At 57.5% G+C, this 17,978-nt stretch overlaps 1 protein-coding gene across 2 annotated transcripts in view; it reads right to left on the bottom strand.

Moving 5' to 3' along the window:
• Positions 1 to 532: 532 nt before the first annotated feature.
• The window catches only part of DLG5 (discs large MAGUK scaffold protein 5), a 109,250-nt gene continuing 91,804 nt past the window's right edge, over positions 533 to 17,978 (bottom strand). For both annotated transcript variants that reach the window (XM_084903658.1, XM_084903659.1), the window contains 15 exons: positions 17,716 to 17,828; positions 17,006 to 17,095; positions 16,554 to 16,704; positions 14,482 to 14,644; positions 14,258 to 14,391; positions 13,659 to 13,805; positions 12,441 to 12,624; positions 11,518 to 11,666; positions 10,534 to 10,704; positions 9,520 to 9,716; positions 6,520 to 6,663; positions 6,148 to 6,275; positions 4,871 to 4,980; positions 3,863 to 3,972; positions 533 to 2,274 (listed from right to left, as the gene is read on the bottom strand). In XM_084903658.1, the coding sequence (XP_084759784.1) occupies positions 2,171 to 2,274; positions 3,863 to 3,972; positions 4,871 to 4,980; positions 6,148 to 6,275; positions 6,520 to 6,663; positions 9,520 to 9,716; positions 10,534 to 10,704; positions 11,518 to 11,666; positions 12,441 to 12,624; positions 13,659 to 13,805; positions 14,258 to 14,391; positions 14,482 to 14,644; positions 16,554 to 16,704; positions 17,006 to 17,095; positions 17,716 to 17,828 (2,095 nt within the window). In that variant the 3' untranslated portion in view covers positions 533 to 2,170. The remainder of the gene's footprint in view (positions 2,275 to 3,862; positions 3,973 to 4,870; positions 4,981 to 6,147; positions 6,276 to 6,519; positions 6,664 to 9,519; positions 9,717 to 10,533; positions 10,705 to 11,517; positions 11,667 to 12,440; positions 12,625 to 13,658; positions 13,806 to 14,257; positions 14,392 to 14,481; positions 14,645 to 16,553; positions 16,705 to 17,005; positions 17,096 to 17,715; positions 17,829 to 17,978) is intronic.

Below are 17,978 nucleotides of genomic sequence, written 5' to 3'. Positions count from 1 at the left end.
AGAGAAACTCGTAATAGCCAGGAGAACTGTCGGGGCAATGCCAAGAGGCTGGAGACCAGGTTCCAGAAGGCGTGAGCATAGGAGAGCACGGAGGGAGGGAGGGCGAGGGCACTCACAGGCTAGACTCCCAGAAGGGAGCCTCGGAGGAGGCCCCGCTGCCCCAGGCCCAGACTCAGAGCCTTTCCCCGCCACAGGACCGTCACTCCCAGGCCAGCCCAGCTTCCCCAGGGGGTTCCGCTGCCTGTGAGCCCTACCCTGTGCTTCCTCGGTTGGCATCTGTGACCCAGGCGGCCCTCCACCCTGCCAACTCGACGGGGGCAGTAGCTCAGCTTCCGAGCACCAAACTGCAGTTGGCCACTCTGCCTGGCCTCAGAGCTTTGTCTCAGCCAAGAAGAGGCTCCTGATTACTCTGGAGCTGGAAAGAGCCCACCCATCAGCTGGCCCCTGCTGCCGGGGACGAAGGAATTTAGAAAGAAAGGGAAGTGGAGGGAGCAGGACAAGATGGGAAGCAGTGAAGTACGGCACCTTCATCACAAGTTACAGAAATTGACCTTTATTTATTGTACTAAAGTCTGTTTTGCTTTTGATACAAAGTAAGGTTTCATTACAGAAGATCCCAGTCTGTCGGGACAGTACCTGTGCACACTGTACCATCACAGTCCCACTGTCTGCAGCTCAGGGCAGCGCCCCGAGTGCGTGTAAGACTCGAGACAGCCTCGCGTCTCGGCTGTCTGAGCTAGACACTTGTACCTGTAAAACGAAGGGCAGCATTGAGGACCCACACGTGTCTCTTTTTGAACAACTGTGCAAGAAAATATATCCCTTTTTAAAAAATGTCAGTATGGCTAAACTACCATCTAGTGTCTAGAATTACAAAGGATAAAATGAAATCAAAGATTTCTCGCTAGTAAAATGAAATGTTAGGAACAGTATTAAAATACAGGCCCTACCCCAGTGACACACGGAGCCCGGTACAGTACCTATGAACAAGAGGACGCACAGTTTAGGGAGGAACCACATCAAATCTGCAGCCAGAGGTACCCAGCGTCAGAAGTGCAAAAAAAAAAAAAAAAAAAAAAAAAACCAGAAAGAAAGAAAAAGAAAAGAAAAAACAGAAGTCCCAACAAAGACATCCTCAAGGAGCACTGAGCATGCCGGGAGCACTGCAGCCAAGACTAACAGGTCCCGCCCACTTTTCAGATTTTGACGGTGACAATACTAATCACTAGGCTTCCCCGAAGACTCTCAACTCAAAGTTTGAGACACTTTTCATGTCCAAAGGAGCTGGCGAGTCTGCTCCCTCTACGGTTTGAGAAGTACCCTGCAAACATTGCACTGAGAAAGGCTGTCTCTATGTACAGAGCCCACAGAGGACCAACGGCATGCATGGGCTTGGCCTCCTGCCAGAACCAGTCGTCAGCGTGAGCCCGAGAGGCTCCGGAGAACAGAGAGGCGGGAAGGATAAGGCGGGCAGAGGAGAGATGAGAGGGCGTGCAGGCATGAGGGAAAGTCTGAGACGAGTTGTGAGATGCCAGTGTCGCCTGCCCTGCTGCGGGCAGGGAAACCACTGCCGCTGGCGAGTCGGCTCCACAAAGGCACTGGTTCTGCCACCACCAACGTCCAAGCATCTGCCACGGCGATGTCCTTCCGGGAGAGATGCCACCGAGGAGTAGGTTTTTCAGAGCTCTGGTCCCACCACGAACCTTCTAGGGCCGAGCAGCCCGTCGAGGTTCCAGAGTCATTTCGCTGAAAACAGGAACAAAACCAAAACACGAAAGCAACATGGGATGGACAGGGGCAGGGGCTGGGCACCAACAACATGGGCCGTTCAAGTAAACAGAAACAACCAAATACTTAGAAAGGCTTGTAAACTTGTGGTATGAAAGGTTCTCTGCAGCATCTCGGATCGCGGGCCTCAGAAGGCTGGTGTGGAACCTCTAGCAGAGTCCTGGGTGGTTATTGTTTTGTCTTAAAGCACACGTGTGAGGAAGACGGTCCGCTGGGCTGGGCTGGGCCCGGGGCCACGCGCCTGCGGCGCCCTGTCTCAAAGGGGAGCAGCGGGGGCCCCGCCGTGGGCCCTCCCCCGGTGCTCATGTTCCAATGGGCTTTCAGAGAAGCCGAGCCAGGCCGGACGCTGGTGACAAGCCGCCTCCATTCCCAGCGCAGCGGCCTATGGCGGGCAGGCTGGAATCCACAGGACTTTGCTCTGCTCTTGGCTGACCAAGGCCATGATCTGATCGCAAATGCTCGACAGGGCTCCTCCCTGGACCACCCCTGCAAAAGAAGACGACGTGGCGTGTGAGGCAAATAAAGACACCCTTTCCTCTTTCTGTTTCTCTGCCTGTTTTCGGGTTCCTGCCTCTCCCGTCCACTTTCTTCCATCAGCAAGAAACTGGGGGAGAAAGAGAAGAGTTGAGCACAGATCAGCTTTTTATCTGTCTCTCTGGCCCACTGTTCAGTAGGATGCTGCAAGCATGGGCTTAAGTGAAGGTGGGTGTCAAACTTTGCCAGGCTTCCCCGGCCCGTCACAGGGTAACCAGATGTAACTCTGAGCATCAGGTGCAAGTGGGCCGGGTGCCCAGTCTTGCCCTTGGGGAGCCCAGCATGTCGGAAAGCCGTTTAGGGGCCAGTTATGAAGGTCTGATCCACAGCAGAATTGTGCAGGAAACGGGTTAGGAGCTGGGCATCCCATGGACCAGAGAGGATTCCCAGCAAAGACGTGATGTTCCATGTATTAACCAGCCCTGCTCACAGGCTTTCGACATCACGGGCCCTGAGACACCAGCCAGGGCGTTCGTGTGCTCCACAGAACATGCAGTGGACAGAGCGTGTCCCAGGTGCCCGTCACGGGCATGCACAGGACTCGCTGGGGAACGCTAGAAACTGCTATAGACACATGACAGAGTCTGTGTCTGTTGAATCTAATAAAGAAGCAAGGCCTGGCCAAAACCGGTTTGGCTCAGTGGACAGAGCGTCAGCCTGCGGACTGAAGGGTCCCAGGTTCGATTCCGGTCAAGGGCATGTAATTGGTTGTGGGCGCATCCCCAGTGGGGGGCGTGCAGGAGGCGGCTGGTCGATGTTTCTCTCTCATCAATGTTTCTGGCTCTCTATCCCTGTCTCTTCCTCTCTATAAAAAATCAATAAAATATATTTTATTATTTTTTTTTAAAAAAAGAAGCAAGGCCTGTATGTTATACGTTTGGAGTTTTAAATCTTCATTTCTCTAGCAACCATTAATGTATTTGACTAAAACACTGGTTTGTGATGGACAGGAAATTAACACACACACACACACACACACACGCACGCACGCACGCACACGGAAGCACCAAGGTTGGTTCTGAGAACCGCTGCATGCAAAGCACAGATCCCAGCAGCCTCCATGTTACCGACAATCACTCCACACCTCTCTGCGACTGCCACCTATTAACCCCACAAATGACTAACGCTGTGGAGGAGGCTGAAAGCCATAGGGTCAGTGACAGCTGGAGTCAGGCCTGTTGTGATTTGCTTTGTTTCAAAGAACAGGGATGGTAAGGACGCAGGTTTTCTTCACCAAACCTCAAGGCAAAGCTGACCTGCCCGGGGGTGCTGGGAGAACGGGGTCACGGCCACCCCGTGCTGCCGCCCAGGAACCCGGAAGCTGTGCCACAGGCTCTGAGACAGACCTGCCACCGCACACATGACAAACCTGGGTGGACCGGCCAGACCATGGCCTGGGGCCAAATCAGGGAGCTTTACCTCTCACCCTGCACTGCCCTTTGCCTGCCCTCAGAGCATCTGAAACGAATGCTGGCAGGGGCGGCACCGGCCCCCAGCCAGCCTGGGCTGTGCCCCGTCTACTTCTCTTCAGGACACCTACCTGTGAAGTACCTGCTGTACTCCTGCTCAATCTTCTGGGCCGTCTCAAACTGCTCTTTGGAATGCCTCTGCGTCACCTTGTCCTTCAGGTACACGGGGTCTCTCTGCTCCCTGTGGGGACATGCAGAGAACGAGTGAGCCTCGCGCTTCCCCAGCTCCTCTTCCGTTCCTTTGTCCACAGTAACAGGACCCCCGCGCACTCCCTTTGTAAGCACAGCCGTAGCCCGCAGGCTCCACGGGGAGCTCTGGGCAGAGGTGGAGGGGGCACCCCCGTGCACGCACATAACGAGCAGACACCCCAGCGGCCCCGAGAGCAGGTGCCAGAAGCTTGGAAGCACAAACGGGCAAAAGGGAGGGGCCTTGATGAGCAGTTAGCCCAACCAGAGGTTGGGGAGCAGAGGCTTACTCATGATAGCCTGCTTCTGGCGGAGCTGGGCGCCCAGGCCCCCTAGCTCCTGTGTCTGTGGGCACCCAGGCCCGCTAGCTCCTGTGTCTGTGGGCACCCAGCTGAGGCCCCCCTATCTCCTGTGTCTGTGGGCGCCCAGGCCCCCTATCTCCTGTGTCTGTGGGCGCCCAGGCCCCCTATCTCCTGTGTCTGTGGGCACCCAGCTAAGGCCCCCTAGCTCCTATGTCTGTGGGTGCCCAGGCCACCTAGCTCCTGTGTCTGTGGGAACCCAGGCCCCCTAGCTCCTGTGTCTGTGGGTGCCCAGGCCCCCTAGCTCCTGTGTCTGTGGGCACCCAGGCCCCCTAGCTCCTATGTCTGTGGGTGCCCAGGCCCCCTAGCTCCTGTGTCTGTGGGAACCCTGGCCCCCTAGCTCCTGGGTCTGTGGGCACCCAGCTGAGGCCCCTTGGCTCCTGTGTCTGTGGGCGCCCAGCTGAGGCCCCCCTAGCTCCAGCACCCCCAGCACCACCACCCAGTGCCCCAACCCTGCCACCCGGTGCCCCAGCCCTGGCTATGGGAGAAGCAGCCCAGCCAGGCCCCAGGCCCAGCCCAGGAACCCCCACCTACTTGATGTGCTTGGCGCTCTTGTAGTGGATGAAGATGACGATAGGGTAGATGTGCATGTGGTGCAGCCGCTCGATGGCGTGGGGGGCGACGTCCAGCAGACAGTGCCAGTTCTAGGAGGGCCAGGGGGCGCCGACAGTGAGTGTCAGGGCCAGGCCCGAGGGCCGGGCCTCGGAAACATAACAGGCCTTGTGGGGACACCTTCCACTTTCTCTGCCACCAGTGGGGCCTACCTCTCCCCTCACAGGCTCTGCCTGTCTCCACAATGAACACCAGGTTCTACCCGTGAACAAGGAAGCGAGACCCTCTCTCATGAAAACAAGGTGTGACAAACGGTGGGGAAGCTAACCCCAAACTCTGCTCACAGCTGTCAGCGCCAATGGGGTCCAGGCTGGGAGCCAGTGCCCAGCGGGGACTGGATGGACGACTGCAAACTTCCTTCCCTGCCTTTGCCCAGACACGGGGAACTTTTTAGGCGCTGCCCGACCTTGTCCCTGATGAGCAGGGCCTGTGGTGGCGGACGGTGTCTGTCCTTGGGGGACTGTGACTGAAATGTGCCCCGGGCTCCCCTGAGCCTCCAGGCAGACTGTGAGCCAGAAGAAGCCCACACACCAAGCCTATGGCTCTCCCCACCGTGGGCAAAGTGCCCGGGGCTCACCACTCCGCCTGGGCATCTGCACTGACAGCTCTAAGAGGTCCGGGAAGGGGGGCCTGAGGAGCACCTACAGCCTCGAAGGTGCCTTTCCCACCCGCCCTGTGATCTGTGATGTCCACTTTCCCTTATGCAAGTGGACCCCAGAACCTTCCAGAGCCCATAGACCCACAGCAAGGGCTGCTGGCCCACCCAGGGGCAGGGTCCTGACGGAAGCCCTGGGCCCTGTCCCAGAAAAAGCACAGCAACTCTCACCCAGCTCAGCAGACCACCCAGGAAGGGGAACCTGTGTACAGGGTGACTCCTGCACCCCTCCCTGGCACCCCCTACTCATGATGGTTCCTGTACCCCTCCCTCACACCCCCTACTCATGATGACTCCTGCATCCTCCCCTACATACTGTGCACAGGGTGGGTGACTCCTGCACTCTCTCCTACACCCCGAACACAGGGTGACCCCTGACCGGCTTCCTCTTCATGAAAGTGGAAGCACAGAGCAGCCATGGGCCAGCCCCAAGAAGGCTCATCCGGGCTCAAGAGCATGGGTGAGCTCCCCGAGGGTTTGGGACTGCACAGGGCAGCACCAAAGGCTCGAACAGGTGCAAACCCTCCTCAGAAGCAACGGGTACCTTTTCTGTGATCTCCTTTATGGAAGCCACCGTGGTCACGTCAAAATGGCCACTCCTGCGCTTGTAGTCGACAAACAGGCAATCTTTGACGCCTCGCTCGATGGCCTGCTGGGAGGCCTTCATCACCTCTGCAAAGCAGACACAGGCCTCAGACCCAGACACCACGGAGCGAGGGCCCTGCGGGGGACTCCAGAGGGGCCACTAGGACCCAGTCCTGCCGTCTTCTCTCCAGAGAAAGAGCCACAGGCTACTCACCATCTAACCCAAGTCAAAAGGGCTCAGAAAAACTGTGGGATCGGCCCAGGAGACTGAGGGAAGGGGCATGGGGACGAACATGGGGCGGGGGGGTGGGGAGGTAGAGGGGGCACTTACCCAGGGGGCATCTGCAGAACTTGCTGGGCTCCCTGTTCACCAACATTTCCTTCACTACGTCCAGTAACGGCCCCAGAATGAGGACGGGCCTCAGGGAGGTACAGTCTACTTTCTGGACCCGCTGATAGGCAAGGCTCACCGAATCTGAGGGAGGAAGAGGGGCCATGTCATGGTAACCGCCTGGGTGAGGGAGGGAGAGTGGGGGGGACACAGTGGTCCTGTCCTTGCTAACTCTAGGCAGGTTCACCCCTACACTCCACAAACCCAGCGCCCGGCGGTGTGGCCAGCTCACAGAGTCTGCCTGGACTTGCCCAGTCTTAGCTCTGGAGCCCCACGTCCTGGGCACAGCCATTCTGGGGTCCAGCACAACTCCCAGTCTGTGAACACCCAAGCATTTCAGCACTTCGTCTGCTGGAACCCTTCCTTCTGTCTTAGGCCTGCTCACCAACCCCCTCATTCTCTGCTCAAGGAGTCTATCACCCAACAATGCAAACATACCTAGCGCCACTGAGCTGGATACTTAAAAATGGCTATGATGGCCGATTTAATGATAGGTGTTTTTACCACAAAAATATCAAATGGCAACTAAAACTAAAATGTGCAATTTCTGAAATAAGAACGAGGTGGGTACAACAGAAGAGTGCATCGTGAACAGGAAAAGGGTCAGGAGAAAGCACCCAGGCTGAAGCAGGAAAGAACAATATGGAAAATGTAGGGGGGGAGGGGAGTGTAAAACACAAAGGGGAAATGGTCTAAGAAGTAAGACAGAGCCCTGGCTGGTCTTTCTAGGTTGTTAGAGCATTGGCATAGGAACCAGAGAGTCACGGGTTTGATTCCCGATCAAGGGCATGTACCTGGGTTGCAGGTTCAACCCTGGCCCTGCTGCTGGTCGGGTACAGGAGGCAACCAATTGATGTGTCTTTTTCACATCAATGTTTCTCTCTCTCTCTACCTCACCCCCTCACTCCCTTTCTTCTTCTCTTCCACTCTCTAAAAGTCAATGGAAAAAATATTCTCAGGTGATGACAAATCAAAAAATAATAATAAGACACAGAAGGAGAGGAAAGAAGAGCACAGAAGCAGTTTTAAAGAAACAGTGGTCAGGCATTTTCCAATTTTCCAAACTCTAAATATATGTGCACTTTTCCATACATAAATCATCTATACTAATAAAAAGGTGATATGCTAATTAGATCGACATCTTCTGGACGACCTAACGGACATCCTTCTGGACAAAGCCATGGTGGAGGGGCTGAGGCAGAGATGGTTAGGGACAATCAAGCCAGCAGGGGAGAGCAGTTAGGGGGATCAGGCTGACAGGAAAGAGCAGTTAGGGCAATCAGGTGAGTGGTTAAGAGCCAATGATCCCAGATTACGAGAGGGATGTCCAACTGCCTGACATTTCCAGAGGAGTCCCGAATTGGAGAGGGTGCACGACAGACTGAGAGACCCACACCCCCGCCCCCGTGCACAAATTTCATGCACCAGGCCTCTACTAGTACTTCAATAAAATGAAAAAAGAATTAGTCACCATATGTTAAAAAAAACACACATTACTTATAAGAGACGTTTAAATATAAAGCTACAAATGTTTAAAGTAAAAAGACAGAAAAAGATGAACTGTGTGAACACTAACCAAACGAAAGCTGGTATAACAATAACATCAGACAAAACAGACTTTAAAGCAAGAAACATTACTAGAGATAAAGATGCACATCTCCTGATGATAAAAGGAACAGCTTGCCAGGAAGATATAATAATTCAAAAGCTGTATGCACCTAAAGACAACTTCAAAAAGCAACTGATGAACTATAAGGAAAAACAGACAAATAGCTATTTTTCAGAGGTATTAATATATCCATTGAGCACACAACAAATATACCAGAGATGGTGTCTATGGGAGAAAGGGAATAGTGATATTGTAAGTGGAGATCAAAGAAATGAAAGAAGAAATGAAACAAAAAACTAAATAAGTGAGAAACCCAGGAGGTTGGCAGATTTTTTTTCTATTAAGGGCAAGACGGTAAATATTTTAGGTTTTAGAGGCCAAAAGGCAAAACCAAATTACCCATAAAGCCTGTCTTTCTTACATTTTATCATGTAAGAGCCCAGTCCCAGCAAGCAGGCGGTGGGCTACACTCGGTCCAGGGGCTGTGGGATGCTAACCCCTACCCTGCCTCAGAGTGACAGGGAGCCTCAGGCCTTAATTTAAGACATTAAGAGGGCGAAGGAGGGGAGAGAAGGAGGGAAAGAGGAATGGCTGGCCTTCTGCTGCTCACTGCCACCTCCACACCCAGAAGGGCTCCTGTTCTAGGACGGCGGACACATTCCCGGGTCCCAGGAGCAACAGGCACAAGCACCTCCTGCTTTATGGGACGAGCACGCTTTTCCTCAAGGGCAACCCGCCAGGGATGTCTGCCTCTCTAACATGCAACTCCAGGCCGGTCAGCACCCAGCCCCGGGAGGATCTTGTAAGAATCATTAATGGACACAAAGCGAAGCCAAAAGGGGAAAAGATCTGCAGGGACCAGTGGTCCTTGGTCACCACCAAGCAGTGCCTGTCCTTCCTGAATGACAGAACCTGCGTCCCGGAGGCAAAGATGTGCCAACTAAAACCCCGCCACCTGTTTCACGCCCTTGCACATGAGAAGCTGCAGGATGGGGCTTCTGGAGGAGCTGTTTCAATAGCCACACTTAACTGAGACACACTTTGCCCGGCCCCTTCCTCCTTCCTGCTGCAAGGACATGGGCATGATGGCTGGAGCTGCATGACATGTGGTGACCATGGGGAGGCCCTGAGGAAGGAACCCACATCCTACAGATGGGAGACGGAAGACAGTGGTACCACCATTCCAACCCAGACACCTAACTCTGGACTACTTCTGTGCAAAAGCAAAGCAAGCCTCCTCCGTCTTATGTAAGCGCTTGTTGTGAGGATGCTGCGGCCCACAGCAAACCCCAGGCTGAAAGCCCGCCGGCAGAGGGAGCTCAGCCACTTGCCTTCGAAGAGTGGAATGGAGTCGTTGGAAAAGGTGTCCAAGGCGAGGAGGTCTTTCCCATCTTTGGACCCGCTGCGCTTGTGCTTATGTTTTCTTCGGAAGAAGGACCTGCGCGCGGCCGCGGACAGCGTCTTGGAGGCGTTGCTGTCATCTTTGACCTCGGACATGCTGAGCCTCCTGGAGAATTCTTGGTCCATCCTGCAGCCACAGGGGATGGCAGAGCTGGGAAGGGCCCATCTCCCCGTCCCCCCTCTCCCCCCCGCCGCCCCTAAGGAGGGCGGGGCTGGAAGTCCAAGCTCCGCCAATACTGCTCTGCAGGCCTCCTGGGCACCTCACCCACCCATGCCACCTCAAGGAGCCCTGGAGGCAAGCTGTGGGGCAAGCTCTCAAAGCAGGCAACGTCTATATTCAGATGGCATCAAAGGACCAGGATGGCCTTCCCAGGGGGCACTGCAAGCTGTGTGCCCTGCTGCAGAGGAATGGGCTTGGATGCACGCGGCAGCACACACGTCACGCTAAGTGAAGAAGCCAGGCACGGAGACCACTACTCTATGATCCCCGCCCTACCAGAGCCCAGGACAGGGAAACCTACAGACAGAAAGTAGGTTCATGATTGCCCAGGGTGAGAGGAGGGGCAGGGAAGGCAGAGAGGAACAGCTAAAAGGGTGGGGCTTCTTTGGCTATGAGACTGTTCTAAAATGTGTGGTAATCGTTGCACATATCTGTGAATGTACCAAAAGCCACGCATCGTACACTTCGAGTAAATGTATGCTATGAGAATTATACCTCAATAAATCTGTTAAACATCTTAAAAAGCTATGCATCCTCAGTTGCCACTGTGCTCTGTACAGCGCTGACTCACGCACGGCAGTGGCTTACGCTAGGAGCAGCTCTCAGACAGCGATTTTGGAAGACGAGGCGACCAGAAGCCAAGATGGGAGGCAGAAGGAGTCCTCCGTCCTGGGGGAGAGTGCCACGGGAGCCCGCCCCCACGTCCTCCCCACAAAACACTCACACGTATTTGCTGGGGATCTGCCCGCGCTGGATCTTCTGGGCGTTCTCGTCCAGCTGCCAGGCCATCCAGGACCCGAACGTGCCCTGGGGCAAGGTGTCATCCACATAGAGGATGTCGTCCTTCTTAAAGCTCAGCTCGTGCTCCACCTCGGCCAGCCGGTCGTACAGGGCCCTGCGCCAGGCGGCGAGGGAGAGGGTCAGGAGCCACAGCCTCGACAGCCAAGCCCCCGGTACGCTCTCTGCTCGGAGCTTTCCCAGTCCAGGGTCAGGACCTGCTGTCTCTCCTTGTCCAAAGAAGGTAGCGGGCTTTGCTAATGGGACAACGCAACTGCCTTTCCTCCCTGAGACCCAGGGCACCCTGTGGGGCGGGGGGCACCTCACGCCCATCAGGCAGAGAACTTGCCAAGGACCAAGGCCGTGTCCACCCCTCCACGAGCACCTTTCCTTCTGCCTTCCTCCCTGAGTCGAGGCTGATGGTTCCTACAGACAGGAAACTCCCCAGGATGGAAACATGTCACCCCACCTTGGAGGGGGCCCTGGAGACAGGGACCCACACCTCACGGTACACAGCTGACCAGGGCTCTAATTCTTCCTGTGGCCTCAGATCTTAGGGAACAGGAGGCAATATGAGTACCCCCTAGAAGCTGCCAGGTGCCCGTCCTCCACACATTGAGGACACTCTGCAGAGGATCCACAGACCTGGGTCAGGGGAAGACGGGAAAGGAGGGCAGCCCACAGCAAAATGGGGCTCTTCAGTCTCAAAGGCCCCCAGGCCCCAAACCCTAAAGAGGAAGACCATCTGGCCCAGTGAGCCCTCAAGGGTTTTCCTAAGTCGCTGGTATCCCACCCTGGGATGCAGTTTGGGGCCCAAGGTCATGATCATGGTCCCACCCTCTGGGGTGAAAACAGAGACATTTACCAGGAACAGTCTCCATTGAAAGCCCCTCCCCCGGCCCCGAACCCCTGGAAGCCCCGGCACCCGCACCTGATGTAAAAGCTGTCACCAGGCTGGCTCTTGACCTTGGAGAACTCCTCCGGGCGGTACTGCACCTTCAGGCGGACGCCGTCCTTGGGCTTCAGCATCTCCACGTAGACCTCCTCCACCGTCTTGCCGCGCACGTCCAGACTGCCATACTGCCCAGGGACAGGGGACCGGGGTCAAAGGGCAGAGGCTAGAGCAGCTTGGGCGCCCATGAGGGGCAGATTGTGGGGTAAGGTGTAGGTTCAACATCCCTTAAAGGAGAACCTGCCTGCCTCCCCTTTGCAGGCAGGGCTGGCGCATCTGCCCGTGTCAGGTCTGCCCTCCACAGGATGGAAAAACGGTACCCCCATCAAGGAGGGGGTGCTAGAGACAGGGACCCATCCCCCAGGGCACACAGCTGAGCGGTGCTTTTATTCTTCTTGTGGCCCGGGAGAAACCCTGCTCAGTCCCTCAGCAAGTAATGCTTCATCTTGCCTACACAACTTCTATTTCTCAAGGCCTACAACCTGGCTCCCATCGGGCAGGAGACCTGGAGAGGCAGACACACGCTCGGCAGATCGGAGTCCTGCTGCCGACAGGGGCCGAGCACTCCCCTCCAGACGCCAGTGCCCTGCGATTGCCCAGAGCAGTGTGGTCGGCAAACTGCAGCTCGAGAGCCACATGCGGCTTGTGAGCTGAGGTTTGCCGCTCTGTTGACTAATGAGTTTGCCGACCACTGGGACAGGGGTTTAATCACAAGGAGCAACAGCAGCCTGTAGTTATTGGAATTGAGAGTCTAGGTCAGTGGTCGGCAAACTCATTAGTCAACAGAGCCGCAGTTTGCCGACCACTGGCCCAGAGGGTCTTGGCAGCTCTGCGCCCTCCGCTGCTCGCTGAGAAGGAGGGAGCCTGATGTGCAGGCAGAGCGCAGAGCGCTCGGAACTCACCTCCAGGATGAGGTCACCCGGCACCAGGCCGTCGGGGCCCTTGGCGGGGCTGTCGTCCTCCACCTCGGCCACGAACACCCCGTGCAGGTTCCCGCCGCACAGATGCACCCCGAGCTCCAGCTGGGACTTCCTGACAAAGACAACTCGTGGCTCTGGGGGCTTCTTGTTGGCATCTCCCGCCATCCTGTCAGGAGAGAAATGGAGCTCCGTCAGCAGGCCCGGGAGGAGGGCAGGAACAAGGCTACACAGCGGCCAAGGCCCTCGCCTGTCTGCTTGCTGCCGTGCCCCCTGAGGTCTCAGAACCCAGGAAGCCGGGAGGTCCCTCTGCAGGCCCACTTCTAGCGAGCTGCTGAGCTTTGGCAGAGGTGAAACGGGGCCCTGGTCACAAAGCCAGCTGGCAACGGAGCGGGCATCAAAGCCCTGCTTTCTGGCCAGCTGCCAGACACGTGCCTGGGGCTGGGTGTCGCTCCAACCCGGTGGTGCTTGCTTTCCTCACCTTGTTCTGCCCGAGGACGGTGAGAGCCAGTCCCACTGACCAGCACACAACTCGGTCGGCACACGTTTACCAAGCGGCTTCTCGGCCCAGGGATGGTGCTGACCCACAGAGAGGGCCCCGTGCAACCGAGGAACCCCCGGTGCAGTGAGGGAGACTAACGCGGGACGAGAGATGGGGTGGAGCCCGAGGACAGGGACCTCAGGGGGGAAACCAGGTGATGACAATGTGCTGCAGGAAGGTCCCAACGTGAGCGAGGCCGGGCGTGGCTGAGGCCCCACCATGACAGGGAACGGTTCCATGCAGGGCTGCCTGCCCTGGCCCGGGCGGCCTCTCCCCGTGGCCCCTCCAGCTCCCATGTGTGCCCGCCTCCTCCTGCCCACAGCAAGGCTGGCCGCTCCTCCTGATTGCTCTCCATGCCCACCCTTTGCACACCTAACGCCTGCTCATCCTGAACGTCTGACCCAGCTGCCACCACTCCCTGCCACACTCCTGCACTGCCCCCCTAATACGAACAAGAGAAACGAGTAAAGAAGAAAGGGCAGTGAGGAGGAGGGGAAAGAGGAACGGTGTGCCCCCACCCAGATCCCGCCGGCTTGCTGTGCTGTCTGCAGCGTGGTGACAGCCTGACCAGTGCCCACGCCCCAGAGGATGCATGTGCTCAGGCCACGACAACAGCCCACTGAGGCACACAGGAAAAGGGCTCACAGCACACATTTGCTGACCTGGAACTGGGGGCGCTCTGCTTGGTCGGGGGGGTGCCAGGGCCCTCGTCCTGCTCCATCAGCGGGTCAATGCCCGAGGGGTGCTCCGGGACCGTAGCACTGCTGCCCTGGAGGGTGGAGTGGGTGCTGGCAGGGTCCAGGTGGGAGCTGAGGACACAGGACAGGAAGAATAAGGAGCGGCATGCAGCTTTCAGCAGCCGGAGCCACTCCGTCTTTGGGGGCGACCAAGCTGGGCTGGACACAGGGACCAGACTGCTCGACACTGCGCATCTCATCCCCTCGCACAGCTGTGCAGTGCTGGGTGGCAGGGGCATTTCCTCCCCTCCTCTTCCCTGCAACCCACAGCAGGAGGGCAAACTACAGGCAGTGCGTGCTCGTGGACAGGGGCTCTGGGTGTGAACCCCCTCCGGCCACCACACCCCCAAGTGTGGGCCTCCTGCAGCACTGGGGGACCCAGCCATCCCTTCCCACAGCCTATCACAGGAGGAGGCATCTTCCCTCTTATGGGTCCTTTTTCCAAAATCCCCCGTCTAGGCAACTCTCCCCATGGGGAGCCGTGCACCTGCGCACCCAGACGGCCCTCAGAGGCCAGGCCTCACCTGGACCGGGAGTGGCTGCTGAGCTGGTGCATGTGTGGGTTGTACTGGGCCAGGATGGTGATGGTGTCGCACTGCTGCCCGATGATGAGCCGGGCCTGCTGCTCCGTGGCGCTCCGCAGGTTTATGCCGTTGAACTAGGGAACAAACACCCAGAGCGAGCGGTGACGTGGCAGGACGGGGACGCGGGGGCACCGCTTCTCCACGACGGGGAGGCTCCCACTCACCTCAAGTAGCTGGTCCCCATACTCCAGGCCAGCCTGGTGAGCGATGCTGCCCCCGGTCACCTTGGAGACGTAGACCCCGCCCTTCTCTCCACTCACGATGGAGATGCCCAGTGGCTCCGAGCCCTTCTGCAGCTTGACGTGGCGCGGCTCCTCCATGTAGGGCCTGGGACGAGAGACAAGGATTCTGGGGACTGGGACTCGAAGGAAGGGTCTGGGGAGGACCTGAGGTGAGGCATGCAATCAGCTACGCAGACAGGGCCAGGGAGCGCCAGGCGCTCCTACGTGGACACAGCCGGATGAGAACACGATGGCCCACCTTTGTATGACAGCGATACACATCCCTGCAACCTCATGCTACACCAACACAACACCCAAATGGTACAGGAGCACCCAGACACAAAGACACAAAGACAGATCCATCTGAATGTACTAGTAAATACTAGTCTACGCGGGAGAAAAGCACAATGGTTTTCACGTGAAATGAGTTCCCTTATAATGTGCAAATTACAACCCCCCAGAGGGGTCTAAAGATGCCTTTGGAGGAAGAGAAAGTCTTCTGAGATGACATTCACCCAAGAAGAGACACATAAAGTGTCCGTGTCTGTATTTACCGGAACGCGGGGTGAGGTGAGATGACCATGGAAATTAAGCTATTGCAAACCCGCGCCATTGAAAAGGGAGCCTCCGGGAGGCGCAAAGCAAGGCGGCGGCCATGCACTCCCAGGCCCGGGGGGAGCTGACCACGTGCCAAGGGCCCCAGGGGCTCTGCGGGGCCTCCAGTCGGCCAACCTCAGACTCCTCAGGGAGGAGGACCTAAGCCGGGCAGCCACGGGCAGTCTCAGGAGGGATCTGTGCTGCTGGCATCTGGAAGGTGCGAGAGGTTAGAAAGGAGAGGGATGCTAGGAGCAGGAGGACAACCACAGACTCCTGGAACACAAGACAGAAAGACAGCCACGTGACTGCGCTTCACGCTGCCCAGAGCTCTCCCTTTCAGGACAAAATCATGGCCAGGGGCCGAGGTGGGACCAGTAGGAGAGCCATCCCCTGGGGCTGCCTTCCAGCAGGGGGGTGGGGGTGGTCCATGTGGGTCCATGAGGTGAAGAAAGGCGGGCGGAGGGCAGGCCCTGAGCCACCCACGCTGCCCCCTGAGGTGCAGCAATCTCTCAGATGCTGACATAAAACCTTTCCTGCCTGGTCTCTTCTCCCCTCCCAGACTCACCTGCTCTGCAATGCCTTCCTCGACCCTCCGGCTCAGACGTGTGAGTCCCAGGCCCGCACCCTCCATCACTTTGAAACTCAACATGTGTTAGAGTCCCAGGCAGTTTAGTTTTAAGAAACCTTAGTGATGCCCTCGCTGGTCTGACTCAGTGGACAGAGCATCAGCCTATGGACCGAAGGGTCCCGGGTTCAATTCAGGTCAAGGGCACGAACCTTGATGGAGGATCCTTCCCTGCCCAGGCACTGGTCAGGGCTCATGCAGGAGGCAACCAATCGACGTGTTTCTCTCACATCGATATTTCCCTCTGTCTTTCCCTCTCTCCCCCATTCTCCCTAAAAAATCAGTGGAACAAAACCCTCGGGTGAGGATTAACAAAAAACTCTTAGTGAGCAACCACTCCAACACCCTCCTCACACCCCAGCCGAGGGGGGTGGCATCAAGGCCCAGGCCGGCCTGCGGGTGTGGCAGGGTGAGTTTCTAGCCCAGGCATCCTCAGTCCCCCTGAATACCCTTTCCTCCGTCCCACCTCCAATCAACACGTCTATCTCAATAAAGAGAAGGCGACTGAATCGTCACAGCCATACAATAGACGCCACGAAACCTAACAAACGATGCCAGGACTTACTGACATGGGACAATGCCGAGGACATGCATGGCTGAGAGGACAGGCTGCTGGGACAACACGCCAGGGAGTGCTGGGTGACCCACTCAGGGTGGCCTTGGCCTGGGGCCCACTCAGTCAGAACTCCACCTCCCCCTGCTCCTGCCAGGAGCCTTCCCTTGACAGCTCTGGCCCATTTGGGGATGTGCTACCCATCACTGTGCCCGGCACAGACACCCAGGTCATGCTCACCTGTCCTTTCTCCGCTCCCCGAGGGCCACGGGGTTGACTGCGATTCTAGGCAGCGTGGAGGCTGAGGTCTGGGACTGGCTACAAGAGGACAGGGTGTCGATGTTGAGGGGTGACTGCGGGGGGGTGCTGCATTCAGAGTGCGACAATGAACCTGCCAAGAAAGGTGTGGGGGTAACACAGGGCTCAGTCTTGCATCTCGGCTCTCCAGCAGCCAAGACCCAGAGGGAGACACGATCCAGACACGTGGCCCCACACCACCGAGGCCACAGCTCATGGCCTGGACTTCAGACGCGGGCTCCACAGGGTCCTTCCACCCCCACCCACATGGCCGGGCTGAGCCGGACTCCGTGTTTACGGACTGGCTGGACTGAGAAGGCAGCCACAGCCCTGGCAGACACTCTGCCGGGGGCACAGCGGGAACAGCAGGGGAGGGCATGCTGGGAAGGCCTCACCTCTGTCGGAGCCCACAATGGACCGGGGGTATCTTGGCGTGGATGGGATTTTAATGCGCTCGGCCTTGAACTGCAAGTTGCTTGAAGACCCTGGGTTCCACGGGGGACAGAACTTTAGGCCTGAGCGTCAACACCACCCTCACCCTCTGTGGCCACAGCAAAATGCAAAGCAGGGCCCTGCCACTGATCCCCAAAGGGCCTAAATGTGGCTCAAGGGAGAAAAGCAGCCACTGAACACCCAGTGTCTGGATGAACTGTGCAGGCCCAGCCTGCTCCCAGACAGACTCACACGAACCTCACTTTCGCCTCGGAACAGGGGCTTTCTATTTCCCACGCCGCTACGAAGAGAAAGCACTCTGCGAGACTCTGACTAGCATCCCCTGCTCTCACAGCCTGGACACCGCCACACAGGCTAGTGCCAGCCTCCGCTCAGGGCTGCATCCACGTAAGTAAAGAGCACTACAGCCCCCCCACACCCCAGGATGACCGACAAGATCAGGAGCAGGAGCAGGGCTCCTGGCCCAAGGGGCCACCAGGAACAACCGCATGGCCTCTAGGAAAGCGAAGAGCACAACAGACGGACGGCCCAAGGAGCTGTGCAGGGCAGAGGGGAGGCGCCACGGAGAGGCCACCAGGAGGCGGGCGTGATGCTGCAGGAGGAGACAGACAGGCCGGGGCTGCCACTGACAAGGCTTAAGCGGCGCAGTTACCGAGGCGGGCGCTGGAGGGCAGCGAGTTGGACCCGTGGGAAGCTCGCATCTCCGAGTAGTCGCCGCAGGCCCTGTGGCTCAGGTCCAGGCTCAGGCGTCCCTGGTGCTGGGCACTGTGGGAGAACCAGACAGGTGAGGGGCCAGGACTGGAGGCAGACTCTGGGAGGAACACAGAGACAGGCAGCAAGGCCTCCCTCCCCCGGCTGGCAGGAGGAGGCCTGGAAGCCGCTGGCTGTCAGCTGGAGACAGCAGCCTGCCCGCAG

The sequence above is a fragment of the Pipistrellus hanaki genome (assembly GCF_964339955.1).
Source record: "Pipistrellus hanaki genome assembly, chromosome: 14".
NCBI lineage: Eukaryota > Metazoa > Chordata > Mammalia > Chiroptera > Vespertilionidae > Pipistrellus > Pipistrellus hanaki.
Note: the sequence above shows the minus strand (reverse complement) of the source record. Positions and strands in the feature narration are given on the sequence as shown.